Source organism: Lepidochelys kempii, chromosome 27, assembly GCF_965140265.1.
Source record: "Lepidochelys kempii isolate rLepKem1 chromosome 27, rLepKem1.hap2, whole genome shotgun sequence".
Taxonomy (NCBI): domain Eukaryota; kingdom Metazoa; phylum Chordata; order Testudines; family Cheloniidae; genus Lepidochelys; species Lepidochelys kempii.
In genome coordinates, this window is record NC_133282.1 from 3,930,043 (window position 1) to 3,957,746 (window position 27,704).

The window sequence follows — 27,704 nt, forward strand, 5'->3', positions numbered from 1 at the left end:
AGGAGTTGAAGGGTTTTTATATATTAATGCCATTCTAGAGAACACACAGGGGGAGGGGGGGCCCCACAGGCCAAGCTAGCCCCAGCCTCGCTCCCTGGATAAAACTCAGGGGGTTTCATGTGCAACCTGTGGGCTGAAGGGTAGGTGCCAGGGCACAGATCCGTGCCAGGCTGCCCATGGGCCTCTGCCAGTGGGAGAGTTGACAGGGTCCGGGCACAGTCACAGCTCTCCTCTCGCCTCAGAGAGAATTTCAGAAATACCAACATTAAAATCCAAGCAAACCAGGGGGGCCTGAGCCCAGCTTCCACCCCTGTGGGTCAGAGGCTGGTGTTCTAGGAACAAGGAGCGTGGGGGCCTGCACGGCCCCAGCCTGGAGCTGCTCTTGGTGGTGGGATGGGTGGGGGGCTTAGAGCTCCCTGTGTCCAACGTGGGGCGCACACTCATGCTGTGGAGAGTCAGCTGTCAAGCCTGACCAAGCCCCCTCCAATCCCCCAAGGGGGGGGGTGCTGCCCATGCTAGTTCCCTGCAGCAGGCAGTTGCCAATCAAGCCTCACAGTTGAGAGCAGGGCCCCTGCCCCTCTCTGGGGCACTCGAGGGAACTGGCTGGGATCAGCCCCCCCCCTCGCTCTGTAACATGGACAGCCCCAACAGGCTGGGAGCTGCCTGGGGCTAGAAGCTGGTTATGTATTCTACCCCTGAGTAGAATACAGCTCCCATGACCCCCAGCCTGCCACCCCCCAGGCCTCCAGCCACGCCCATGGCCAGATGATGGTGGAAGAGCCCCAGTGCTGGGCCCTGCCCGCTCCACAGAGCGATACAGCATGCTGCAGGGACTGGATGACGGGCCTGGCGGCTGTAGAGACATCTCCCCCTTGTCAAGCCTAAGGAGGTAGTGGCAAGGAGTTCCACAGGCAAATGATGCCCCAAAAAGCACAGTCCATCCCACTTCAAGGGGAGAGTGGATACAGGACACAAACAGGCCCCAGCTGAGAAGGTGACCGCAGCCGGCAGGAGTGATGGGCACAACACACCAACCCTCCACCTGGGCGCAGGCCTGAGAGAGGCACGGGGGCTGCAAGCCTCCCTCACCCGCAGGTGGGGCAGCAGCAGACACAGGGCAAAAAGACACTAAGAGGTGAAAGTAAAAGCCACAGGTGGGTGTTTTATTCCCGAGGGATCCCCCCACCTCCTAGCAGCACCCCCTCTCTCTGCCACAGCGACCCTGGCTAGCGCCTGCCTGGGTGCAGAGGCCGACAGCAGCTGCTTCTCGGCCCAAGTGCATCTGCACCCCAGGGCGGCGCGAGTGGGTGCAGTGGGAAGTGCCTTGAGAATACAGCCTCCCGGGCCCTGCCCCACAGCCCGGGCGTGGGGAGATCCTACGCTCCAGCTCGGTCTCCTGCCCGTTACACAGTGTAGGGCTGGCTGATCCCCTGCCAGGCGCGGGGGCCGGGGGCGGGGGGACCCAGCCTGCGCGGTGGGATGTTGCCACCCCCCAACCCCCCCTGGAGGCAGCAGCCGGCCTGGCGAAAGCAGATTAGGAACGAGGAGAATTTAGGCGGCTCCCAGCTCTGCGTGCAGGGCCCAGCTGTGCCACGCGCCCTGCAGCGCAAAGGCACTTGGAGGAGAGGGTGGGGAGCGGCCCGCGGCTGGCACCTTGGGGCCGGAGACTCTGCAGCCCCAGGGTGTTTGGCGGGAACATTAGAGACGCTGACGAGGGTCAGGTTCCTCTGGCAGCGCCCAGGGCGGCCGTGCCCTAGGAGCGCAGCTAGGCTCTGCTTTGCCCCAGGCGAGGGGTGGGGCTGCCCCACCCCGGGCAGGCAGGTGCAGCTGGGGCTGGACAGTGCCCCAGAGCTGTACAGCTGCCAGCAGGCTGCTGTTAACCCCTTCCGGCCAGGTGTCACGGGGGAGGAGCAGCCGCAGCTCGTTCTGGCTCCGGGCTCTCCCCTGGATGGTCTGCCCAGGCTACCCGGAGAGTGGGCTCGGAAACGGGCTGGGCCAGGCTGCCCAGGCCCTGCCCCCCCTGCCCGGACTCAATCCCTTCACTCTGCCCGCTGAGCCTAGAGCGGGGGTAGGGGGCCTCCTGAGTCCTCGAGTCACCCCTCCCTCGGGGCCAGGCGTGCAGCAGCCTCGAGACGTGATCCTGGTGGTGGGGAGATCGTCCTGCTGCCACAGCGTCTCCTCCCCGCTCTGGGCCGTCCCTCGAATGGCGGGGGGCACGACGGGCAGTGCCCGGCTGCAGGAGGGAGCAGGTCACTGGTTCTGCATCCGGACCGCCCTGGGGGTCAGCCCCACTGCCTGCCAGTGTGGGTCCCCCCTTCCCCTGCTCCCCGACAGAGCTCAGCCCTCAGGCGGAGAAGACGGGGGGTCTTTGGGGTCCTGGTCTGGAGTCGCCTCGGGGGCGCGGAGCTGTCCGTCGTGCGGCCCCGCCCCCTCCTCTGCCCCCCAGGGGCTGGGGCTGGCTCAGGGGGCAGGGGAAGCGGGCGCAGGCCCCCCCCCCCGCTTACTTCACGTTGAAGACCATGAGGGGGCGCTCCTCGCGCTTCTGCCAGGGGCTCTTCTTGTCGCCCGGCTCGTCGCCGCCCTCGGCCGGGTCGGTCAGCTCATCCTCGGGGCTGGTCATGGAGTCCCGGGGCAGCTCACTGGCGCTGCTGCGGGAGCTGGTGCCCCGGCTGCGGCCCCGGCGGGGGATGGTGGCGGCCCGGGCCTCGGCCGCCTCGTCCAGCAGGGGCGTCAGGGAGTTGTCCTCGGGGGAGCAGATGGCCGTGCGGCTCTCGCTGCTGCTCTGCTCCGGGTCCTCGGGGAACGCCAGCTTGGAGTAGGCGGCGGGGGCCGGGGGCCGCTCCCGCTCCTCCTTGGCCCGCTTGTGGGGCTTGGCCTCGTGGACGTCCACGCCCGAGTCCAGGCTGGCGTCATTGCTCCGGCCCTTCTCGCTGCCCTGCAGGTCGATGTAGGAGTGGCGCACCTGGGAGGAGCGCCCATCCAGGGAGACGAACCAGGCCCGCGGGTGGGGCTTCACCCCCAGCTCCAGCAGCTTCTTCTCCGTCAGCGCCTGCAGCTCCCCGTTCAGCTGGGCCATGGTGGACTCGTTGAACAGCACCGGGATGGTGACAGAGCCGCTGACCGAGGAGGAGTGTGCCCCCCAGCCCTTGCCCTCCGAGTCCTCGCCCTGCTGGAGCTGCAGCCGCTGCTGGTCCTGGGGCCCGAACTGGTGCGGGATGGTCATCCCAGCCTGGCCGGGCAGCCCCTCCATCTCGGGCTGGCTCTCCGCTGGGCCGGCCAGGGCCTGCTCCCCGGAGGGGTAATCCGACGCCAGGCGCATGTAATGGGCCGGGATGACCAAGGTGGGCATGACGTTGCGGTACACACTGTCCTTCATGTGGTCAATGGAGCCGCAGAAGATGAGCTGCCCCGGCTGGGTGAGCGAGGTGGGCCTGGCCAGGTGGTCCACGGATTGCGACAGCATGAAGTCGGGGGGCTTGGGCTCCCCCTTGTGGCCCACATAGTGGTCGAAGGGGGGCGGCAGGGGCGGCGGGGAGGGCGGCTCCTGGAGGTAGGGCTTGCTCTCCTTCCTCGAGTGCTTCCGTGGCGGCTCGGCGCCCTTGTCCTCCACGCGCTGGTGGGAGAAGCCGCGCTTGTATTCCTCCAGCACGGGGGGCTCCAGCACACCCGGGCCGTCCACGGAGCGCGCGGCCTTGAGCGAGAAGCTCTCCCCGGGGCGCGGGTACTCCTCCTTGGGGGCGCCCCGCTGGCTCAGCGTCTCCGTGGAGGCCTTGCTGACATGCCGCAGCTTGTGACGGAAGAACTCCTCGCGGGAGCCGCCCAGCTCGCGGGAGCTGGAGAAGGCCGACTTGAGGATGGGCGTGTGTGCGTCGGTGTCGCCGGCCGAGGAGGCGGTCTCCAGGTGGCTGGTGCAGATCAGGTTGAGCTGGGACATGGAGGTGGCCTGGTCTCGCTTCGAGGTGTCCAGCGGCCCGGGCAGCTGCAGCTTTCTATGCTGCTGTCGGGGTTTCAGGCACCTCCGCCTGGGGAGACAGGACCCGGTTACCAGTGCCCCGCCGCAGGCTCCCTGGGCCAGCACAGAGCCGCCTGCCCCGAGGGGAGCTCAAAGCCCGAGGGAGGGAGCTGGGCAGGGCAGGGGGCTGAGCCAGGCCTGGAGCTGGCCCCCGGGCCCCCCGTGGGGCACAGAGATCAAAGCTGGGAAGGGCCAGGAGGATGCGCGGGGTGCAAGGCAGGTTAGGGGGCTGGGCTCCTGCATCTATCCCCGCCCCCACTGCCCTGGTGCCAGCCACACAATGCCCACGGCGGCCTCCCTCCACCCTCCCTGCTTTGGCTCCTGCCAGGGCCCGGGACCTACAACGGCAGGGCAAGCTGGCCCCTCCATCCACCCGCCACCCACTGCTTCCTCCGGAGCCCTGGCCCCTGCCCGGCCGTGGGCAGGGCCCCTGGTGGGGGAGCCTCACCGGCAGTAGTAGATGAGCAGGCAGAGCAGGCTCAGCACCAGCAGCACCAGCGCCCCCAGGATGGTGAGCAGGAAGACGGTGTGGTACGCGGTGATGTCCCTCATCCCCGTCGCCAGCGCCACCAGCCCTAGGGGGGCAGGCAGCAGCGGGTCAGAGACAGGCCCGGGAACACCGCTCCCCGAGCACAGCACCTCTCCTTCCCCCACGGGCCTGCCTGGCCAGCTGCTTCCTCCCCGCTTCCGGAGGGGCTGAGGCCCGGGGGGGCGAGACGGGCAGGCGGCCGTAACGGGGGCCCTGCCGTCGGCACACCTGGGGTCCAGCCTCAGCTCTGGGTGCCCTTGGACCAGGCACTCCTGCCCCCGGCGCCATTTCCCCTCCCCCAATCCCGCTCGTCCTCTTTGGGGAGGGGCTGTCCTGGGTCTGCAGCCCCCGGTGCGGAAGGACGTGGCTCTTGGCCAGGGCCTCCAGGCCTTCCCATCCCAGGAACGGAGCAGCAGCGTGCCCGGCCCTGCCTGCTCTGTGGGGCAAGAGCCTGAGGCCTCCCCCTTCTTTGCCAGCACTCCCCACCCCGCCCAGCGAGCAGCTGGCCAAGCACAGGCTCCCCATTTCACAGGTGGGGGGCCAGCCCCCCCAAAAGTGAGCACCCTGGGAACGGACCCATCCCGGGTGCCCACCCCCTGCCAGGCACTGAGCAATGCCCAGGGCAGGGAGCTGGCATTCCCAGCTGCTGCCTGAGTGGCATCCGCAGCACCAAGGTTCAGACCAGCTGCTCCCCTGGGGGCTGCTGCCTTCCTGGCGCCCTTCGCTCCCGCTGGGGCTCCCGCCCCTTCCCCCCGCCAGCAGCTAAGCTGCTCCCAGCCAGGCCCAAGGTCCACAGGGGCTGCCTGAGAGAGGCTCTGCTCCGGCTGGGGGCCCCGCGCAGGGCACCCCAGGGCCTGCCCCAGAAAGGGGCCCCCCACACCCTGGAGAAGCCCGCAGGGCTAGAGCCATGAGGCTCCCCATGGGGCCAGCCAGGGATGTCGGCTGGCTCCAGTGCAGGGATGGGGGCCAGGACTGACCCACCTCAGGATTTTGTGGCCTGGGGGCTGCTCTGCCTGGGAGCCCATTGGAACAACGCCTGGTCTGGACACGGCAGCGACAGCTGGAAGGAAGGGTCCAGGCCGGGCCTGCCCACGGGGCCCTGCTTCCTGCCTCCCCATTACTTGCTCTGTTGGCCAGACGGCTCCCAGCCCTGGACCCTTCCCCTGCGGCGGGGAGGCTGGAGGCAGCTGCTTCACCTGTGGTGGGGGAGGGCAGAGCGGCAGCCCAGTACCCCAGCTGGGGGGAGACGAATGTCCAGTACAGCTGGCGACCCTCCTTCCTGATCAGCCCTGTCCCGTTCCGGAGCCACAGGCCTGGGGGCAACAAAACAGCGTCAACCGGGAGCGAACTGGCCCCTCCGGCCCAGCACCCAGACACGATGGGACCACTGGCCCGTCTCCCCTGAAGCTGTGCACCATCCCTGCTGGATCAGGCCCCAGCCCACCTCACCCCAAATCCCCTCTCCTGCCATAATGTGTCCTGCCTCTGTCAATGGCCCCCAGCAGATGCCCCAGGGGAAGGAGTCGGTTCCCTAGCCACCTCTGTGCTTGCGCAATCCTCGGACCAGGGGTGGGGCAGTTCCTGTCCCAGCCCATGCCCTGGAGCATGAGGGTGAAGAGTCTCGCCGAGGGGATTTCTGTTCCCCTGTTTGAACCTTGCTCTCCATTATTGGATCCAACAATATACTGCAGCAGAGAGTTCCCCAGATTACATCCTCTTTCCTTCAACTACTCAAGGGCTCCTCAGGCCTCTCCTCCCTGAGGAATGAGTCCCTCACAACGCTACCCCCTGATGGCGCTGGCTCCTGCAGCCTTGGCTCACTAGGACGTGGCAGGCTTCTCTCTGTGCCCCAGGCTGGAGCTGAAGAGAAATTCAGTGGCAACACACTGATGGCAGGACGCTGAGCCGAGCCCAACTGAGACGTGTGAAAAGCAGGAAATGCAGCAGTAGGGCTGCCCATGCAACCTTAACTCTGCCCTCATTCAGCAATGCCCCGTAACATCCCCCTTTACTCTGCCCCCCATTCATCTCAATATGCAGCCCATCCCCTTCACCACAGCATCCGCCTGACGCGACTGGAGCCCACGAAAGCTCACACAGAGCTAGGTCACTGGAAAGGACAGACCATGGGCCCAACCCCAGAGCCACCTGCCAGCCTCAGATGAGTCCCGGACACTACCTCGGTTCCCCCGCGTGCCCTGCATCATCACCTACCGACCACGGGCACCTGCCACGGCCCCCTCGCTGCAGATGGTAGCTGTTCGAAGAGCCTCTGCCCTGCTACCGACTGCCCACACCCACCGCCAAAGGAACAGTGCAGCCTGAATACACCTGAGCACCGCTTCCCCGTGCTCCTATCTAGTCCCAGCTCAGTCCCACACCTCACACATCCTCAGAGCAAACCACAGGGCCAGCTGCAGCCGGTGCCACGCACTGTGGGGGCACCTGGCCCACCGACGCCCACTGCCTCCTGTCACCCCCTGGAGAACACAGGGCGCGGGGCATGGCCAGCCTCTTTTCTTTCCTGGGGGACACGGACCCTCTTGGTAGGGCAAGACCCCCCAGAGCTGGGCACACACATGGGACGGGAGAATGTGGGCCTGACAAAGGCCCCTGCCCCAACTCTCCCCCCCCCCGGCCCCGTACCAATCACCCCACACCCCTTCCCATTGTCCCACCCCTCCGCGTGCCCTAGCTTCCCTCCCCCTCCACCCTGCTCCTTGCTGCAGCCCCAAACCCCTCTCCCCCCATCCCCCCTCCTCCCAGGAAGCAGCCACGCGTCTCATTTTGCCCCCAAAGGCTCTGATTCCACCCCCCAAACTAAACCTGCCCCCCCGGGGACTCACACACCATTTCAACCTGCTGCCCTCAGCCCCAAATGCCTTTTGCCTGAGGTGAGGGGCAGGGATTCACTCGTCCTCAGGTGTGTTAATTGAAGGGGGGGTTTGCAGCCATCAATCTCAGCCAGGTCTGGCAGTGGCATGGCTCCGGTAACACCCCAGGGCTGCAGAAGGCAACTGGTTTGGAACTCAGTCAAATGACGGCCAATCTGGATCACTAATGCTACTCCCACGCCCAGGAGGCCCCCTCAATCCAAAGCAGTTTGACTAACCGTTCTGGGTTTAGAGCAGGAAAGAGCTTGTAAAAAGATGGGAGTGGAAATCTCAAGCCGGTTTTCTGTCTGGGCACCCGCATAGTGTAAAAACGTACATCCGTGTAACTCCTCTTCTCAGCCTGGGCCCCCAAAGATTTCAGGGAGCCATGCACCTCCCCACCCCGGTAATCCTCGGTGGACGGAGACCACTCTAATCCACAGTCACAGCAACAGTTTGGTTTTCTGGATGGGAACGGGGAGTAATATCTCCAGCCCCCCCAACTCAGATGACTCCAAATCTGAGTCACTAGCCCCACCACGCCCCCTCCGGAGGCACCAGCTTCCCAACAATCCCACTGTGTCGGTTTTAGAGAACTTAGAAAGATCGATTGTGAACCAGCTGTCTCGACGGCACCACGCCCGTCGTGGGGCTGATAGCTGGTGCTCAATGCGGGATCCATGTTCATTAACAGCCTCCCCTGACCTCCAGCTCTGCCCCCTGCTCTGCTCATGCCCCAGGGTCCCGCCCTGCTGACCCCCAGCTCTGCTACTGCCCCAGGGTCCTGTCCTGCCATCCCCAGCTCTGCTACTGCCCCAGGGTCCCGCCCTGCCACCCCCAGCTCTGCTACTGCCCCAGGGTCCCGCCCTGCCACCCCCAGCTCTGCTACTGCCCCAGGGTCCCGCCCCGCCGACCCCCAGCTCTGCTACTGCCCCAGGGTCCCGCCCCGCCGACCCCCAGCTCTGCTACTGCCCCAGGGTCCTGCCCTGCCACCCCCAGCTCTGCTACTGCCCCAGGGTCCTGCCCTGCCACCCCCAGCTCTGCTACTGCCCCAGGGTCCCACCCCGCCGACCCCCAGCTCTGCTAATACCCTAGTCCTGCCCTGCCGACCCCCTGCCCTCGATCCTCTCCTGCAGCCCCCTGCTGCTCCCTTCTCACCCCCACCTTCTGGACTCCGAACATCCACTCCATAGGACCAGGCTGAGATCCCCACACTCGGTTCACTTGTGACCCAAACTGGGTTTGAGCCAAGGCCTCCCACAGGTGGCAGGCTCCCTCCCTCCAAGCCTTCTACTCCTCCCTGCCAGGCAGCCTGCCCCAGGCAGGGGCATCCCTGGAGCCAGGCTCCCTGGTCGAGGGTCGATACAGGGGCCTTGGCTGGCAGAAGAGCCCATGATAAGTTCTGGCTGCCTCTGGCTGCATCATGGAGGAGAGCAGCAGGTCTCTGGGCCAGAGCCTCCCCCGCAATCCTGTGGCCCCCTACCCCCTCCCACGCTGCCATTCTCCCACGAGCCTGGGGCATAATGGTGCTTTATTGCCACTGAGGCAGTTTCGTGGAGGTGCCCTGTGGCCACAGGGCGGGAGGGGGCTGGCATGCGGAGCAGCCGGACTGGGGGAGACACACTCTCTGTGCCCCAGTCTGTTAATTCAATGGGATCCCAATGCTGGGCCCTCACCCCCCAGCCAGCAGCGTTTCCTGGGGAGGGAATCGCAGCATCAGTCTGACACCTGCCATCCCCAAGTCCCCCGTCCCATGCCGATGTGTGGCATGCCCATGGGCTGGCCCACCCCCATGCAGAAACGCTGGTACAGAGCCAGCGGGGATCCCCAGCACCTCCTCCAGCCAGTGACTGGGAGCCAGGCTGAGACCCCCCCAAACTCACCACTTATGTGGGTCCCCCAAACCTCCAGGGCACTCAGCCTGGCCTGGCCTCCCCCCGCCCCCAGCCCCAGATCAACAGGGCGCCCAGCCTGGCCCTGCCCCCCAGTCCCAGATCAACGGGGCACCCAGCCTGGCCCTGCCCCCCAATCCCCAGATCATGCCCAGCCTGGCCCTGCCCCCCAACCTGCTGGCCCTTACCGCTCTTGGTGTCGAACCTCCAGGCTGGCACGCTGGTGGCCGTGGTGGCTCCGGAGTCGGGAGGCAGCGGGATGGACAGGTGCACGGGGCCCGACAGCTGCACCTCGGTGCCGTTGCCCGTGAAGAGATGGACGCTGACGGCGGCGATGGGGACCAGCTCCAGCCAGGTGCTGTTGGCTGGGAGGGGAGGAGGCCGTCAGAGGGGCTCACTGCTCCCCGCCCCGATCCCTGCGCCCCCCAGCCCCTCCCTCGCCCCTCTCCCCGCCCCCCCGGCCCCGTACCGCTGCCGTTGCTCTCGGCCCCGATGAAGGAGGGGAAGCCCCGCATGTCGTGGGCTCCGCTGGCGGCCGTCAGGGAGGCGGAGAGCTGGCTGTAGGTGGAGCTGCGGGGCAGGCGGGCCGCCTTGCGCTGGAACTGCACCCACGGCTGGCTCTTGGCCCCTGCAACGACAATGGGCATGAGGCACTAGGCTCGCCCTGCAGCCCTGCCCGGCCAGAGCCTCGGCAGGACCCCAGGGTGCCCCAGGCCCGAGCCAGCGTCATGGGCTCTGCAGCACCCATGGTTCCATTGTAGTCCTCGCGCGCAGGGCCGGGGCAGGCTGCCCGCCAAGATGGCAGCCTCTCCCCGCCCCTCCTGTGCGCGTGCCCCTCACCCCCTGGCAAAGGGCGAGCCGGGAACTCCCCACGGTCGCTGCCTCGCTGAAGGGAGCCAGCCTCCCGCCCCAGCGACCTGTCCAGGGCGTCTCCCCTCAGCCCCGGACACGGCGCCCAGCGGGGTCTCTGCGGAGATCGGCCAAAGCACAAGGGGCCCTCCGGGACCGGGGGCCAAGCTCCAACCCCTGCCCGGGCTGTGACGATGGCGGGCGGGTGGCTGGCGGGCAGCTTGCTCTCAAGGGGCGGCCAGCAGGGCACTAACTGGCTGCAGTGGCAGCTCCGAGCCCCAGCCAGCCAGGCGAGGGAATCCAGGCCCCTGCCAGAGACAGCCAGGCGTGTCAGCCTGCCACAAGGACACAGCCTGAGCCATGGTGAGAGTACACGCGCAGCTCCCGGCCCCAGAGCCCCTGCCACGCACCTTGGAGGGCACGTCCGCCCCCCAGTGAGAGGGTAGCAGGGGCATGCAGCCAACACCAATATCATTGGGGGCTTAAAATCAACCACCTCCCGTCCCCAGAGCTCTCCCTGCTGCCTCTGGGCTACGTTAGGAGGGGCATGGGCAGGCCGGGGCTGGCTGAGGGCCACAGCGACCCAAGCCACCTGGCCCATCCACCCGCTGCCCTCCAGGGTAAAGCCCAGATGGGCAGGTTCAGACAGCCACAGGCCCCTCCTGCTCCCCTGCACAAGGCCAGGGGGAGCGGGTAACATTTGGTGCTGCAGCACCTCCCTGGTGAATCCTGGAAGCGGGGGGTCTCCCCCATTGTCCAGGCAGAGGGACAGTGACTTGGCCCTAGGTCCCGCACAGGGCAGTGGTACAGAAAGGAACAGAACCCAGGTGTCCTGGCTCCCCGTCACCTGCTCTAACCACGGCCTCCCATGCACAGGGAAGGGGCTGGCGAGTCACGGGCCTCACCTGGTGATCCCAGCAAGATCTGCACCAAGTCCTCATAGAGGATGAGGGTGGCGGGCCGCTCCGGCAGCAGGTACAGGCTGACCGAGGCATACACTGCAGAGGGACCGGACAGACACAGGGCATGTGAGCAACAGGCGAGAGGCGCGGGGCACAGCAGCTGCAACGCAGTGGGGCAGGGCAGCGGGAGAATGCACTGGGAATGGGGCATGTGTTGCTGGGGGAGGGGAGCCTGGCACCCACCCACGGAGCGGAGAACCTGGCACAGAGCAGACACCTGGCAGAGCATCGCTAATGACTCTGGCACCTGACACAGAGACGGATGGGCCGCTGGAAGCCCCTGTCAGAGCCACACCGTGGGCCAGGCATAGCCCAAAGTAAAAGCAGCCAACCCCTCACAGTGAAGGGCAGAGAGAGGTGGGGGACAGGGGGCCTCCTGGGGTGGCACCCCCCACAGTCACACCCCTCCAGCTCTTCCTAAAATAACCTGGGACACAGCAGCTGGCGGGGTGGGGGGGGGGGATCTGTATAAATAGCCCAGCTCTGCTGGTTAGCGCTGTGGGGGGGGAGCAGGGAGGGTGTCAGACAGATGGTGCCAGCTACAACCCCAGGGGCAGCTGTGCCCAGGAATTACACACCCAGCACCCAGCTCTGCCCAGGGAGATGCTACAGCCGCAGCCCCTCTGCCCCACCCACCCCAGTGGAGTGAGGGGGGGCCCAGCTGGGTGCAGGGGGGGATCCCGCACTGGAAGGTGGAGCTGGCAGCTGGTACCCAGGGCGGAAGGGGTACGGGGAGCTGCTCTAATTAGCTGGGTAAGAGCTTGCTCACATGCACCCGCTGCACCACACCCACTGAGCCCCTCCAGTGTGGGGCAGTACCCTGTCTCATACACACACCTGCCCCCCAGATTCTCCCCTCTGGCCCCGCAAACACCCGCCCCCCACATGCCTCCTCCAGGCTGCGCACACCCCCCATGCACACACCGCCCCACTGCTCCCCCCCAGGCTGCAGACAGCCCCCTGCCCATGGGCCCTCCCACGCGCATCCAGCTGGGGGCACTGACGTCCGCGTGAGGTCATCCCACTGCCTGCAGTAAAGTCACCCTATCGACCCCATCTGAGCCTCTGCAGCGAGCGGCCCCACACCACCGTCCTGTCTGCACCTCGTCAACACGCGGCCTGCGGGCAGCTGCTGCTTGGCACAGAGCCCAGGCTAACGCTGACCCCCCCCAGCCCTGACAAGGGAAGGGATCTCCCTGGGGACAGGGCAGGGGGGTCCCAGGCACCATCACAGGGATGGGGGGGGAGACAGGGGGCCACCCTCCCGGAGCATCTGCAGGTGTCAGGAACTGGAAACTATTCTCCCCCTCCCCCGCAGCTCCTCCCCTCCCCCAGAGCCCCGCACTAGGAGCAGAGCTCTGCCCCCCCAGTCCCGTGCTCTCCCCAGGGGGTGTCTCTGCCCCTCTTACCCCCATCAGCCCCTCCCGGCTGCTGTATTATTAACCTGGTGCCAGCCCGCATCCCCTCCCAGCCCAATACACCCCATACAGCCCAGGGGCTGTGATGTGCCCACTGCCCCCCTCCTCCCTCTGCTGGGGGGGACGACCAGCTAAGGGGCTGTCCCCAAATCCCAGGGTATCTGCAAACTACCAGCCCACGGAGGGAGTGTCCCCAAACTCCCCAGTCCCCCACCCCAATGCCCGGCGCCCAGCAGCACTCACACGGCAGCTTGTCGACCCGCCAGGGCACAGAGTTGGTGACGAAACCACGCTTGGCAGCGGTGACCAGGATCCAGGTGCCCAGGCGGTAGCTGACGGGCAGCATCCCGACGCCCTCATGGTCGGTGGAGCCTGAGGCCAGCGACGTGTGGTTCCCATACACCTCCACGGCAGCCTGGGCCAGTGGGGAGAGGTCGCTGTTCTCATACACCTGGACTTTGATCAGCACCTCTGGGGAGGGGGAGAGGGGTTAGGGGGGCTGGGCCTGTCACAATATTCTCCCTGCCTAGAGCCAGCCGGGCCCCCACCCCCCAAGTCACACCCGGGCCCAACCCCACCCAGCTCCAAGCAGAGGCCAGAACCCCTCGAACTCCCGCTAGAGAGAAGCCAGAGGGTGGCCAGGCCAGGGGAACCCCGCTGTGCCAGCCCCATGAGCAGCACCTCCACAGTCCCTCAGCTGGGGCTGCCCCCGGGTGTGGACAGTACGTCCCTCCCAGAGCTCCCCAGGCAAGGGGTGCACAGCAGCACTCAGCCCCCTCCAGCTTCGGCACCCCCCAGCCAAGAGGTGAAGCAAGCAGCAGGCCTTGGCAAGGCAGCATGGCCCAGCAGATCTCCACTAATCTCGACAGACCAGACCCACAGTATTCTTGTCAGCAAGTTAAGGAAGTATGGGCTGGATGAATGCACTATAAGGTGGGTAGAAAGCTGGCTAGATTGTCGGGCTCAATGGGTAGTGATCAATGGCTCCATGTCTAGTTGGCAGCCGGTATCAAGTAGAGTGTTTTGGGCCCACACTTCAAGAAGGATGTGGATAAATTGGAGAGAGTCCAGCGAAGGGCAACAAAAATTATTAGGGGACTGGAACACATGAGTTATGAGGAGAGGCTGAGGGAGCTGGGATTGTTTAGCCTGCAGAAGAGAAGAATGAGGGGGGATTTGATAGCTGCTTTCAACGACCTGAAAGGGGGTTCCAAAGAGGATGGCTCTAGACTGTTCTCAATGGTAGCAGATGACAGAACGAGGAGTAATGGTCTCAAGTTGCAGTGGGGGAGGTTTAGGTTGGATATTAGGAAAAACTTTTTCACTAAGAGGGTGGTGAAACACTGGAATGCGTTACCTAGGGAGGTGGTAGAATCTCCTTCCTTAGAGGTTTTTAAGGTCAGGCTTGACAAAGCCCTGGCTGGGATGATTTAACTGGGAATTGGTCCTGCTTCGAGCAGGGGGTTGGACTAGATGACCTTCTGGGGTCCCTTCCAACCCTGATATTCTATGATTCTATGACCCTGGAAGGATCAGAGGGACCCGGGCCGATGGCGGCGCGAGCTCCCAATGTGCCCACGCAGCAGCAGAAGCCCCACGGAAACTCAGGGACCCGATGCAGCGATTTCAGGGCCCCCCAGCAGCAAGAGCAGCCTTGGAGCCACAGGGAGGCTCCAGCCCAGCCCGCCTAGCTCCAGCCCCCAGCCCCCACAGTGGTCAGGGGCCATGAGCCACACCACCTTCAACTGGACCGGGGCTGCTGCCCTCAGCCCCATGCACTCCACGGCTGGAACCGCCACCACGCGTCCACCAAGGGGGAACCCCCTCTCCTGCAGGGTGCCCCCGAGCAGCTGGGAGAGGGCTGGGTTGCGCCAGGGTGCACGATGCTGCCGGACGGCTGGCCAGGCTTGGCTGCTAGCCGCTGGACGCAAGGTGCCCTCTCAGGTTTGGCTCAGCCCATGGTACAGATGCTGGATCAGCATTTCAAACGGCCCCAGCTGCTGGGGGTCCCGATCTGTGGGGGCCTTTGCCCCCAGGGTCTGCGTGGTCCCCAGGCAGAGTCAGGCTCTGAGCACAGATTGTTTGGGGTGGGGCTGGGTTTTGAAGGCAAATGAATCAGCGCCAGCGAGAGGTGCCAGCCCGGCAGCTGCTGGGGAGAACAGGAGAGGTCAGTGCCCGTCCCCCACCGGCTGTTTTATTAGTGCCAACTGCCAGGAGGCTTTGCTATGGGCATTGCCCCCAGCCACTGATTACGTAACCTGCCTCATGTCTCTGGGTCCACCCCAGGGCCCGCTAGGCTTGCTCTGCGCCGCACACACCCCATGCACTGGGGGTGGCTGTAAATTGAGAGCTGAAAATCCAAGGTCCCACCCACTCTCCGTGGCTCCCAGGGCACTGTGCCAAGCGCAGGGGTTTGCACCCCTCCCGCCCCTGCACGGGGGGGGGGGGGGGGGGGACTCTGGTGCTGGGTCTTCTGGTCCTGCCGATGCAGGACAGACCCAGGCCACTGGGACAGAGCGGGGGCAATGCCAGGTTCAGGGATTCCCTCTCCAGATGGGCTCCCGGTCTGAGCATGGCTGACCCCTTCCCAGCTACTGCGGCCATTTGACGGGGCCCGGGAACCACGCAGCGAAACTGCCGGGCCAAAGCTGTACCTTACACGCTGGGGGGCGTTGGCAGAGCGGGGCTCATGGAAAGGGGGAGCCAGATCAGAACCGCCTCCGGCCCTGCCAGGGGAGGGAGCCCCCTTTGCTAACACCACGGGTGCTGCTCTCGGGGGCTTTCAGGGGCTGCCATCCCCGTCTCGAGAGCTGGCTTCCCAGTGCAGCCGCCACCCCCACAATGCCCCCCAGCCCGGTGATTTTCCGGCTGCAGCCTTCAGCCTCCGGCAGCCAGCCCAGCTTTCCGAGAGCCACTTCCCATCACCCTGGCAACGACACCATTGGCCCCGGCTCGGCCCGCACTCCCCGAACAGCGGGCGCTGGACTGATGGCACGGCCCCCCCCATTAAACAGGAAGCAGCTTCCAGGGCCAGGCAGGCACCAGGGCCAGGGGTTGCCATGGCAGCAATGGGGTAGCGGCAGGCTCCTGTCTGGGGGGCCCTGGCTCCCCCCACCTGAGCCCCTGTGCCAACACCCTGCAGCAACACGCCCGCTGAGCGGGGGGACATGCGTCCTCTGCCAGCCCCAGGTCTCCAGCGAGCGACAGACGCCCGCAACACGGGGCCCAGGACTGCAAGCCCCCAGTCTGGGCCCACCGCCGCCCCCCAGGAGCTTCCACCCCACAGGCTCGGTGTAAACGAGGGGCCTGTTCCGCCCAGACCCACCCCCCTCCCCGCCGCGAGCTGCCCCGCTGGGGTGGGCGGGCGCCGATCACTGGCACTGGGTGGGCGCAGGAGGCCCAAGGACGAAGCAGGACCTGGCTCCCGGCAGGACCGTTTCTGGAACGTTTCAATCCATCCCAGGAGGATGGCGCCTGCCACCCAGATGACAGAACAAGGAGCAATGGTCTCAAGCTGCAGTGGGGGAGGTCTAGGTTGGATACTAGGAAACCCTATTTCACGAGGAGGGTGGTGAAGCACGGGAATGGGCTACCTGGGGGGGGTGGAATCTCCTTCCTTAGAGCTTTTTAAGCATCCCTTGGCTGGGATGATTTAGTGGGGGATTGATCCTGCTTTGAGCAGGGGGTTGGGCTAGATGCCTCCTGAGGTCCCTTCCAACCCTGACATTCTAGGATTCTATGATGTCGTATTTCTGGATGACACTAAAACCAAACCAAACCCACAGCACAGCGAGGCCGGGGGGTGACCCCAGGAGTGTGGCACCCAGCCCCCCAGCCGGTAAATCCAACAGCTGGTGCGTTATTGAGAGGTGCAAGACAGGCCACTCAGCAGTGTCCCATTGCAGACATCCCGTTGGCATCCCAGGGCCAGGAGTGGCCCCGCGGTTAGTGCAGGGAGCCAGGCTTGCTGGCTTCCAAGTGCAGCTTTCAGGGACAGGAGTGTGCTCTGGTGGTTAGAGCAGCAGACTAGGAGTCAGGACTCCTGGGTTCCACCCAGCTCTGTACTGGGTGACCTTGGACAAGTCACGGCCCAGTTTCCCCATCTGTCAAAGCAGAATAATACTGGCCCACCCTGCGAGGGGCTTAGGCTGAAATAGCTAGTTTGCAAAGTGCTCTGCATTCCTCAAAGGGAAGTGGCTCAAGTCAGGACCCAGGGGTGTCCCTTGGTCACCCCCACCCCACCCCACTCCCAAGGAAATTACCGGAAGATAGAGGAGGGGCTCTCCACCTGCTCACACTAACCAGCACCTGGGAGGCTAATGAGACCCTGTCTCTGGATCAGAGCCTGGCACCCACCCCAGCCTGCGATCGACAAGCCCCCAGCCTCCCCTCACACCCCGAGCACAGCATCGATCAATGCCCGCCTCTCCCAGCCACAGGGGCCTGGACGTGAGGGCATTCACGCCTCCCTTGCCTGGGCTCAGAGCCCCCTCGGTTATGGGGTCCAAAAGCCAATCGATTCCCAGCGCTGTTCTATTAATACACATGCCTGGAACACACAGGTCGCCCGGCCCCCCCTTAACACAACCTGCACCGGCTCGCGCTGCAGGGCCCTCCACCAAGGCCACGGCAAAGCCCCTGGCCCAGCTTGCAGAGCCCCACAGCCCCTCGGGCTCAGAGTGGGAGGAATCAGCCCAGACCAAGTCACACCACCCCACGGCTGGAAGCCAGCGCTGACAAATTCAGACAGCAAAATGTACTCCTAATTTCAGCAGTGCCTGTCACCAGCTACATCCCACGCACTGAGGGGGGGATTCTCCCCCTTGGGCCATTGTTAAACCATGCCAGGGTGGTCTTCCGCGCAATGTGCTCTGGGGGTTCTTTCGGGGCAGGTCTCCGGCCTGCACTAGCCAGGAGCTCACACTGGACAGTCTCTGAACGATGCTGGTGCAGACCACAAGGCTGCGACCCCCTATGTGACGCTGTGTCATAGGGTCAGCCAGCCCCAGTATTTCTGGGATCAGCCCATTTTTACTGGGTGACCCTGTGACCCCCACGTTGCACCCAGGGAAGTTTGGGGGCTGGGAGCCAGGACCCCTGAGTTCTCTCCCGGGCTCTGTGAGGGGGTGGGTCTAGTGGGTTAGAGCAGAGGAAGGGGGGACCAGGAGTCAGGACTCTTGGGTTCTCTCCCAGCTCTTGGAGGGTGTGAAGTCTAGTGGGTTAGAGCCAGGGAGGCAGGGGGTGGCTGTGAGTCAGGACTCTTGGGTCCTATCCCCAGCTCTGGGACGGGGTGGAGTCTAGTGGGTTAGAGCCGGAGGCTGGGAGTGAGGACCCCGGATTGTATTCCTGGCTCTAGGAAAGGGTGGTGTCTAGCAGTCAGAGCTAGGGGCTGACAGCACCACGATGCCCGACACTGCGGAGGCGTCTGTAACCAACCCCAGGCCAGTCTGTGGACCCAGCTGTGAGCCCTGCTTGCCCGGGAAAGCCCCTGGCCTCCAGACGAACTCGCTGCAAAGCCAGGTTTGCTCGGAGCTCGTCATCTCTGCATCCTGGGCTCCAGGTGCCTCTCGCACCGCCCGGGGACCTCCAGCTCCAGAGGCCCGAGCCCACGCTGCGTGCAGCCCAGGGAAAGGGCTCGGCTCCACTCGGGGAGCAACAGGAACCTAGACCCAGCAGTGCGGGAGTCCCAAGGGGCCATTCTGGCCTGCGGGGCCAGCACGGCTCCGGGCACCACCAGGCACAGCCCAGATCCGGCCTTGGCAGGGGGGCGAGGCCATGCTGAGAACAGGGTCCCGGCTCGGCCCACACCTGGTGGAACCTCTGCCACTCCGGGTGCCTGATCCGACTAGGGAGGAATCCCTTGAGGGGCAGCAGACAGCGCACCCAAACCCCAGCCCCCCACAACAGCCAGCCTGCGGTGTCCGGGCCCAGATGTTCCCAGATGGCTGGGCCGCTCAACACCAGGAATTCTAAGCAGCTGGTGCTAGTGACATCCCATCAGCCGGGGCCTGGAGCAGCCGCGCCCGAGGGGGCGCAGGGGGCTCCCCCACCCCCATGCATACCAGGAACAGCCGGACACATTGCAAAGGCTGGGTGGGCTGGGGGCCGGTGGCTGGAATGTCCCTGCTCCAGGGAACGGCCGTCCTGCAGCCGCATACCACACACAGGCCCCGGCAGCTGGCACAGCCTGTCAACTGCGCAGACATCCGCTCAGCCAGCCGTGTCAGGAGCGGGTCGGGCCCCGAGTGAGCAGATCCCGAGGGGACGGGGGTCTCTCCTGAGCACGGGGACAGCAGAGCCGGGCTGCGCCCAGCTCCCCCCCAGGGCTGCGCCCGGCTCCGCCCTCCCCCCAGGGCTGCGCCCGGCATAACCCGCCACGCAGGGCTCACGTCAGACCCACTCGCCAGTTACCGACCCACAGCTCAGCCACAGCCTGTGAACACTCTGCAGCTCCCCCCAACCTCCCGCCCTCCACACGCAGGGCAGGCTCATCGCCCATCCGCCACTGCCAGCAGCCCCACTCCTGTTGGGATGAGCCTGCACCCTGGGGGGCAGGAGCTGGCAATTGCCCCCCCCCCGACTCCATCACTCACCTGGCACTTCCTCCCTTGTGCCATCTGGCCCCTCCTGAAGGGGTGAAACGGGCAAAGCCCAGGGACCTCCTCCCGAAATGCCCTTTGCAGGCCTCCCCCCCCCCCCAAGGTCTGAGCCCTGCTCCAGCTCTCACTAGCCCCACCCCACGATGGGGAAACTGAGGTTCAGGGAGGGGGTGTGGCAAGGCAGGGAGAACCCAAGAATTGTGCCTCCCTCTCCTGCACTGAGCCACTAGTTCACCCCATCGCCCCGGCTCCCCGCTCTCACAACTGGACCCCACTGCCCTCCTGCCAGACTAGGGCCCAGTAAATCCAGCCACCTGCCTGTCGAGCCCTCAGGGGTGGCCTGTACCCCAATACTGCAGCTCCAGACTGCGCCACCCACCAGCCTGCCCAGAGCCCGGGTCCATGCCTGCTTTGCAGAGCGAGGCAGTGCCACGCCTGGGGGCCCCCGGCCCCCTGCCCCAGACCCCAGTGCTGCATCCCCAGAGCACCACCGTCCTCAGGCCAAGCCGCACTGCAGTCCCACTCCCCCTGCCAAATCTCCCCCATCCTCCTCCATGCCCCCGAGGCTCCCCCAGAGCCGCCCAGCCCCTTCCGCACTGAGCGCGAGCCTGATCCCCAGGGACACACCAGCCTCCCGCCATTCCCCCACGACAGCCCAACATGGGGCTGCCCCAAGGAACAGGCAGGGCAAAACCAACAGCGTCAAACAACGGCAGCTAAGAACAACTTTATGCTGCAGCCAGGCTGGGGGCCGGGTGTTGCACAGACACTGCGAGAGAGCCCAGAAGAGCCCCAGCGAACAGACAAGGCAGAACCAAGGTGGGAGAAGGAAGCATCAGCTGTACTGGGAAAACTGAGGCACAGGGAGATTAAGGCCAGAATTTTCAGCACCCAAAACTCACCCCAGGTCTGAGCCTTTGAAAATCCGGCCCTACGGGACATGGTGCCAAGAAGCAGGACATAGATCCCTGACCTCCTAAGTCCTGCCCAGTGCCTTCCCACACCCCTTCCTATCGTTCCCCCCAGCGGGTCCCCCCAGATCCACACACCCAGCGTAAGGAGCTGTCAGTCCCTAACAGTAACACAGTGGAGTCACAAGCCGCAGGGCTATCTGTGGGGCCGGACTGAGCCCTTACTTCCTGGGATCCCCCGTGTGCTTTGCTGATTGAGTGGAAGCCCTACAAAGGAGCAAAGGAGGGGCCAATGGCCCATTTGGAAGGCAAGCTGGGCATTGGCAGGATTCCCCAGCTCCAGTTACACCAACCCAAAGGCAGAACCAACGAGCTGAGGCCGAAGGAGGAGACTGCAGCTGGATGAACTGCTGTGCACCAGGCAGTGGCTGGGCTCCACCCCAGAGGTGCTGCATTTCAGCACATGCATGGGGCCAAGGCAGACTGAGCACAGGGCAGGGTGTGGGGACACCCAGGGCATCTCCCCAGAAGAAAGCCACCCTCATGGGGAGCATCCAGGCAGAAACTGCAACCGTGTGGGGAGTCTGGTCCTGGATCCCAACTTCCAGCACCCCCAGCCAGCCGGGCGATAGCCTCTCACAGCCCAGACAGCCCAGGAACTGCCAGCCCTGCCCCACGCAGCGTCTCCACCTCCAGATCTCAGAACATGGCTCCTCAGTGGAGAAGAATCATTTCACAGGGAGGGAAACCAAGGCACAGAGGGGTGGGGACCATCCGAGATCACCCAGTGTGCTGGTGGAAGGGTCAGGAATGAGCCCCAGGAGCACTGATGACTGGCCCTGTGTAAAATCTACCTGGTCACAACTGTCCGGGTACACAGAGCATCAATGAAATGCAGCCACCTCCGGTGCAGAGTGCGGCTGCTGACAGACATGTGGCCCAGGGCATGGCCACCCGCATGCCGCCAAGGGCTGGCGAAACAAATCTGGACCCAGCAGAACAACATGGGTTTGAAATTCAGGCTGGAACGTGAGCTGCTGAGCGGAGGGCAGACCCCCCCCCAACACAGTCACCCCCACCCCGCAGTCACCCCCCAACCTCCTCTCACTAGGGCCAAAGGGACCCACTCCCTTGGCTTGGGGGGGGTCTAAGCAGCTTTCACCCTCCCACATGGATTGCTTACAGCCGCTGCCACCCCTGCCAGTTCCCTCCCCACGTGCGGCAGGGGGGCACCTTCCTTTTCCAGCCTGCCCCCCACCCCAGCTGCCCATGGTGTTGCCATCGTCACATGATCTGGGAGGAAAGCAAGTAGGACAGACAGCTTGGCCAGGCCCCCAGTGCCTGGGGCGGCAGCAACCCCAGTCGCCCAGACCTCCAGGGATGCCTCCATCAGGCCGAACTGCTTACTCAACGGGGTTAGGAGCTGCCCTGCGCCCTGGAGCCAGCTCCTCTGTGCTGCGCAGGGCCTGGCGGGGGGAGTGCCCATCTCCCAAAGGGCGAATCGCTGGGTCTGTGGCTCCAGCGTGTCTGGCAGCCCCAGCCCCGAGATTGCACCCAGCAAACAGCAGCCAGTTCAGGGGAGGGGCACGCGGGCCGCAGGGCACCTAGGTCCCCCACCCCACTCAGCACTGAAGGGAATCCCTGGGGACTAGACCATCCGCTCTGGGGGCCACCCAGCCCCACGTGCCCTGCAGGGGAAAGTGCAGACCCCAGCCTAGCCACAGAGGGCTGTGACCAGGGCAAGGCACCTTCACCTCTGCAGCTGGGCCTGGAGGAATCGGGGGCTCCTCCCCGACCACTGGTGAGCTGGGCTGGGTGGAGTGAAAAAGAGGGTGTGGCAGCAGAACAGGGAGGAGAGGCATCAGCCAAACTGGCTATGGGGCCCAGGGCTGGGATAGCCGGGGGCTGCGGGTCAGGAGTGAGGGGCGCTGTCAGAGCTGGGACGGGAGCCCAGGGCTGGGATAGCAGGGGCTGCAGGTCGGGAGTGAGGGGCACCGGCAGAGCTGGGACGGGAGCCCAGGGCTGGGATAGCAGGGGCTGCGGGTCGGGAGTGAGGGGCACCGGCAGAGCTTGGGGGAGCCCAGGGCTGGGATAGCAGGGGCTGCGGGTCGGGAGTGAGGGGCGCCGGCAGAGCTGGGGGGAGCGCAGGGCTGGGATAGCAGGGGGCTGCGGGTTGGGAGTGAGGGGCGCCGGCAGAGCTGGGATGGGAGCCCAGGGCTGGGATAGCAGGGGCTGCGGGTCGGGAGTGAGGGGCGCCGGCAGAGCTGGGATGGGAGCCCAGGGCTGGGATAGCAGGGGCTGCGGGTCGGGAGTGAGGGGCGCCGGCAGAGCTGGGGGGAGCGCAGGGCTGGGATAGCAGGGGCTGCGGGTCGGGAGTGAGGGGCACTGTCAGAGCTGGGGGGAGCGCAGGGCTGGGATAGCAGGGGCTGCGGGTCGGGAGTGAGGGGCACCGGCAGAGCTGGGGGGAGCCCAGGGCTGGGATAGCAGGGGCTGCGGGTCGGGAGTGAGGGGCGCTGGCAGAGCTGGGGGGGGCCCAGGGCTGGGATAGCAGGGGCTGCGGGTCGGGAGTGAGGGGCGCCGGCAGAGCTGGGGGGGGCCCAGGGCTGGCATAGCAGGGGGCTGCGGGTCAGGAGTGAGGGGCGCTGGCAGAGCTGGGCGGGGGGGCAGGGCTGGGATAGCAGGGGGCTGCGGGTCGGGAGTGAGGGGCACCATCAGCGCGGTGGGGAGGAAGCTCCCGTGACCCCTGCCCGGTTCGGCTCCTCGCTGCCAGGCCTGGGTGTGGCCGGCAGGGGCCCCTCCCAGCCTGTGCTGGGTTGGGTTTGGGGGCCGGAGTGAGTCTCTGGGGGCCAGAGATTGGCTCTGGGACGGGCACCTGAGCCAGGGCTGGGGGGCTCCATGCCCAGGGCGCGTAACTCCGCCTGGCACGCAGCATTAGGGGCCTGTCCTGCTGCTCTGGCCCCCCCGTGGGATGAGCTGGCCCAGGCAGACTCAGGGCCCTGCTGCCCCATGTGCTGGGCCCTGGCTCCTCTGCCCCATTGCACAGCAGCGGCTGCAGCCTCCGCAGGAGGGGGGTGGGCAGAGGAGCTGGCGCCATGGCAACCAAGGGAGATTTCCAGGCAAGCCCCAATTGGGAGGCCCCTCCGAAAGGAGCAGGAGACGGAAGGGGGGGCCTCTGAGTGCAGATCCCCCCACCCCTGCACGACCCCCATGGACCCTAGGGAACAGCAGAGCCCAGATTCAACCCCTCCGCAACAGGCTGGACCTGGGGGGGCGGGGGGGAGAGGGCAGAGAAGGGGGAGGTGGGTACCCGGGGGGGAGGGAGAGGGCAGAGAAGGGGGAGGTGGGTACCCGGGGGGGGAGGGAGAGGGCAGAGAAGGGGGAGGTGGGTACCCGGGGGGGAGGGAGAGGGCAGAGAAGGGGGAGGTGGGTACCCGGGGGGGAGGGAGAGGGCAGAGAAGGGGGAGGTGGCCGAGACAGGGAAAGGACAAGAGGAGCTCTGCATTCCCGCCCACCCGTGTCTCTCCTGGCCCTTCGCAGGCCTGTGTCACCCCCAAATACAGCAGCTTCCCCTGCCTGCCACGTGGCACTTCGCTTGCCGCAGCCCCCCTTGCTGCCCTCCAGGGCCAAGCCCCCTTGCCAGTGTCCCAGATGCTACCAACCTCAATCAAAAGCCCCACCCTGGCAGCAGAGGGGCTGAGTGCACCCGGGGGCAGACACAGGATGTGGGGAAAGCAGGGCAGGGAGGGGGCAGATAGCTTAGGGGGTTGAGCATTGGCCTGCTAAACCCAGGGTTGTGAGTTCAATCCTTGAGGGGGCCATTTAGGGATCTGGGGCAAACATTGGGGACTGGTCCTGCTTTGAGCAGGGGGTTGGACTAGATACCTCCTGAGGTCCCTTCCCCCCCTGAGATTCTCGGTGTGGCCGGTGGTAGTGGTGGGTCTCCCCTTCCACCAGCCCAGGGGATGTCACTCTCCCCTCCCGGGGCTGGATTCATACCCACAGCCAGGCTCGGGGCAGAACGAAGGGACCCTGGCACCCAGGCAATACCCTCCGGCAGAAGGCCAGGCCAGGCCTGAGATGCCAGGGCCCAGACGCCGAGGGGGAACTGGCCCCAACCCACTCCCACAGGTGCACTCCCAGCCCAGAGATGCCAAGCACAGAATCCAGCCCACGCTGCCCGGCCCAGTGCCCCCCACAGGAGGAGCACAAAGCGCTTGGCAATCCCTCAGCTCCACACCAACCCCCAGGGCAGGAGGGGAGCTATTGACAGATGGGGAAAACGAGGCGCAGGGTATCTTGCCCTAGAGCAAAGACTGGAACCCAGGAGTCCTGACTCCCAGCTGCTCATCAGAGCCCCTCCCGCCAAAGCCAGCCCAGGAACCTGGGGTCCCCTGCCAGCCCAGGGCAGGGCTGGGCCCAGGACACCCGTTAGCACTGCCCTGGCCACATGCTCTGGTCTGCCTCCCTGGGCCTGTCCAACGCATTAAGCCGATGCCCAGGGAGCCAGCGGCAGGGCCTTGGGCCTCCATCCCCGCCCTGCCAGGTCACAGCCCCTCTCGCCCAGCACCGCTGCCAAGGGCACCCAACTCCCAGGTCCTGGGCCAGGCCTATTCTGGGCTGGCTCTGCAGGAGAACCCCAACCTCGGCTCCATTCCCGGGGCGACGGGGCCTCCTTGGAGCCCCAGCAGGAGGGGAAGCAGGCAGGGATGGTGCTGGTCATAGGGGGGTGCAGGGGAGCCTGTCCACCGTCCCCTACTTGGGCCAAAGGGGGCAGGACATCCTGGGGATGGGTGAAAGGAGAGGGGTGAAGGGGAGGGGATGGGACAGCTGCGGGGAGCCTCAAGCCAGTGGATGCCGAAATACAGATGGGGCGACTAGGAGCAGGGAAGGCTCAAACCTCACCTACACCCCCACCCCGGCCCCTCCCAGCACCCCAGACACTGGCTCTCCTGCCCTGCTCAGTGAGTCCTTAGAGACCCTGGTGCCCATGGTAAGTTCCTCGCAGGCAGGAACTCCCCCGTGGCAATGCCATAGGGCACCAGGGCTGTGGGGAGCGGTGCCCGCGGGCACTGTGATGAGAGCATTCAAAACCCCATATATGGGGGGGTCAATCCTAGCCCAGCCAACGCATCTCCACTGGGGGGCGAGTGTGTGACCACCCCCCCACCCCTCTCCCCTTCGCCTCCAGAGGCCCTGGTGAGCGGAGCCTGGTGGCACCGGAGTGAGGGTGCGGGACCGAAGTGCAGGAACCCTTGCCCCACCGAGGCTCTGCCCGGTTCAGCAGGGGCATTTCCAAAGTGGGGGAGCTGTGATCTGGGCTGGCGACCCCTCTGCCAATCACATGGGGCTGCCTGCACCCCAAACGTAGGGCGTCTCCCCTCCCCCCAGCATCGGGACAGGCTCCCTAAAGTCCAACCGCACCTCAGGGGCAGGGGGTGGCATCCCTGCAGGGCTCTGAACCCCAGCCCTGCCCAGCTTGGCAAGGCGCTGAGCTCTGCCAGGCTTGACCCTGCCTTTGCTGCCCCATCACCAAGGCCTCCAGGCTGACGCTGCCCAGGAACGTGGATGCTGGGCACGGCGCACCCCGAGCCATCCCCGCCAGCAGCCCCTCCTCGCCGGCGCAGCTCCACCAGCCAGGCCAGGTGCGAGCGGAAGGAGCCCAAACCCCTGCGGCACAGGGGACAGATGGCAGGGGACGATCCTGCCCCCAGGCTGCAAGTGGGGAAGAATCCAATTCCCCAGCTTGGGCCCCCCCAGCCTCTTCCCCAGCCCACCACCATCTTTGTTCCAGCCGCAGCCACTTGCGTCCTCCTGGAGAAGGAGCCGGAGGATTTAATGGAAACCGTCGGCCGGACATGGCAGCACCTGGCTCGGGGGCCAGTCTGCACATGGCCCTTCAAAAGCCAGCTCCAACCTCACAGGGCTTTACCGTGGAGGGGTGCCCGGGGATGGACAGAGACAGATGTGTAGCGGCTGATGGACACAGACAGAGGGGCGTGCAGGGAGACAGACGGATGGACAGAGGGGGCGTATGGGGACAGACGGATGGATGGATAGAGGGGCGTATACAGGGACAGACAGAGGGGTGCACGGGGGGACAGACGGATGGACGGACAGCGGGGTGCACGGGGGGACAGACGGACAGCGGGGTGCACGGGGGGACAGACGGATGGACGGACAGCGGGGTGCACGGGGGACAGACGGATGGACGGACAGCGGGGTGCACGGGGGGACAGACAGTCGGACAGATGTTCGGTGAAGATCGGATCCATCAGCACCGATCAAGGCAATGGGGATATTTTCTCCCCCCCTCGCCGCGCTGCAAAGCGGCTGCCCTGCGGCCAAAGGCCCCCGTGTGCGCGGGGTGCGGGGCCCAGCAGCCGGGCGGGGAGCGGGGCCCGCAGCAAGGCGCCGTCTCCGGCGGACAATAGCGCCGCAAAGGGAGAGAACAAGGGCGGGGGAGGGCTCCGCCCCGAGCCCCCGCCGAACCGGATCCACCGGCTCCCCGAGCCCAGCCCCCCGCCAACGGCCCCGGCCCCGAAGCAGGGAGATGCGGGCGCCGAATCCGGGCAGCAAATCCGCGAACCGCGCCCGGCGCGGGGGAAAGGGGGAGCCGCCCGCGGGGCTCGAGCGGCGGCGAGGCCCGGGGCCGGGGGATGCTTCCAAACCGGCCAGACGCGTCGATCCGGACCTGGGCCCCCCCGCAGGGACCCCCGGGACCCCGCAGCCCCCCCGGGACCCCCCCGGGACCCCGCAGCCCCCCCCGGGACCCCCCCGGGACCCCGCAGCCCCCCCGGGATCCCCCCGGGACCCCGCAGCCCCCCCGGGACCCCGCAGCCCCCCCGGGATCCCCCCGGGACCCCGCAGCCCCCCCGGGACCCCGCAGCCCCCCCGGGACCCCGCAGCCCCCGCGCTCACCCTGCGGGCTGGGCGGCTCCCCCGCAGACTTGCCCGGCGCGGGCCGGAGGTTGCCCGCGATCAGCAGCAGCAGCAGCGGGAGGCGGCGCCGGGGCGGCATCGTGGGAGCCGGAGCCCGCAGCATCCGCCCGGCGGCCGCTACCCGCCCATGGGCCCGGCCCCGCAGAGAAACGGCCCCGCCGCCGCCCGGCTCCTGGTGGGTGGGGCCCGGCTCCGGATCCGCTCCGGCTCCGACTCCGACTCCGGATCCGCTCCGGCGCGATTGTTCCAGCACCGCGCCGCCCCCTCGCTCCCTGCCCGGCGGGGCCAGCCCGAGAGCCGGGCTCCCTCTGCCGGGGCTCTGCGGCACGGCCGCCCCCCGCCCGGCTCCCCGCCCCCTTCGCCGCCCCCGTCGGCCCCCTCCCCGGCTTCCGGCTGCCCGCCCCCCAGCCCCTAGCCAGCCCCCCTCAGCTCCTTCTCCCGCCCCCTGGCCAGCCCCCCTCAGCCCCCTCCCCGGCTCCCGCCGGCCCTTTCCCCAGGTCCACCCCCTTCCCCGGCTCCCCCGCTCTGCCAGACCCCTCCCTCCTTCAGTCCTTTCCCCTGCCTCAGCCCCCTTCCCAGCTCCATCCCCCTCTGCAGCCAGCCAGCTCCAGCTCCATCCCCCTCCGCACCTCCTCCCTCTTCTCCCCAGCTGCGCCCCCGCTTCCCACCGGACCCTGTTTGTGTTTCGGTGCCAGGCGCTGCACAGACGCAGGGAGCGGG

At 66.3% G+C, this 27,704-nt stretch overlaps 1 protein-coding gene across 1 annotated transcript; it reads right to left on the reverse strand.

Moving 5' to 3' along the window:
• FAM171A2 (family with sequence similarity 171 member A2) lies at nucleotides 1–27,316 on the reverse strand. Its single transcript, XM_073326433.1, has 8 exons — nucleotides 26,964–27,316; nucleotides 12,779–13,006; nucleotides 11,061–11,153; nucleotides 9,776–9,934; nucleotides 9,495–9,671; nucleotides 5,738–5,854; nucleotides 4,461–4,587; nucleotides 1–4,022 (listed from the first exon to the last, which is right to left on the reverse strand). The coding sequence occupies exons 1-8, from the start codon at nucleotides 27,085–27,087 to the stop codon at nucleotides 2,501–2,503; spliced, it is 2,547 nt and encodes an 848-aa protein (XP_073182534.1). The 5' UTR covers nucleotides 27,088–27,316; the 3' UTR covers nucleotides 1–2,500.
• Between the last annotated feature and the right edge of the window lie 388 nt (nucleotides 27,317–27,704).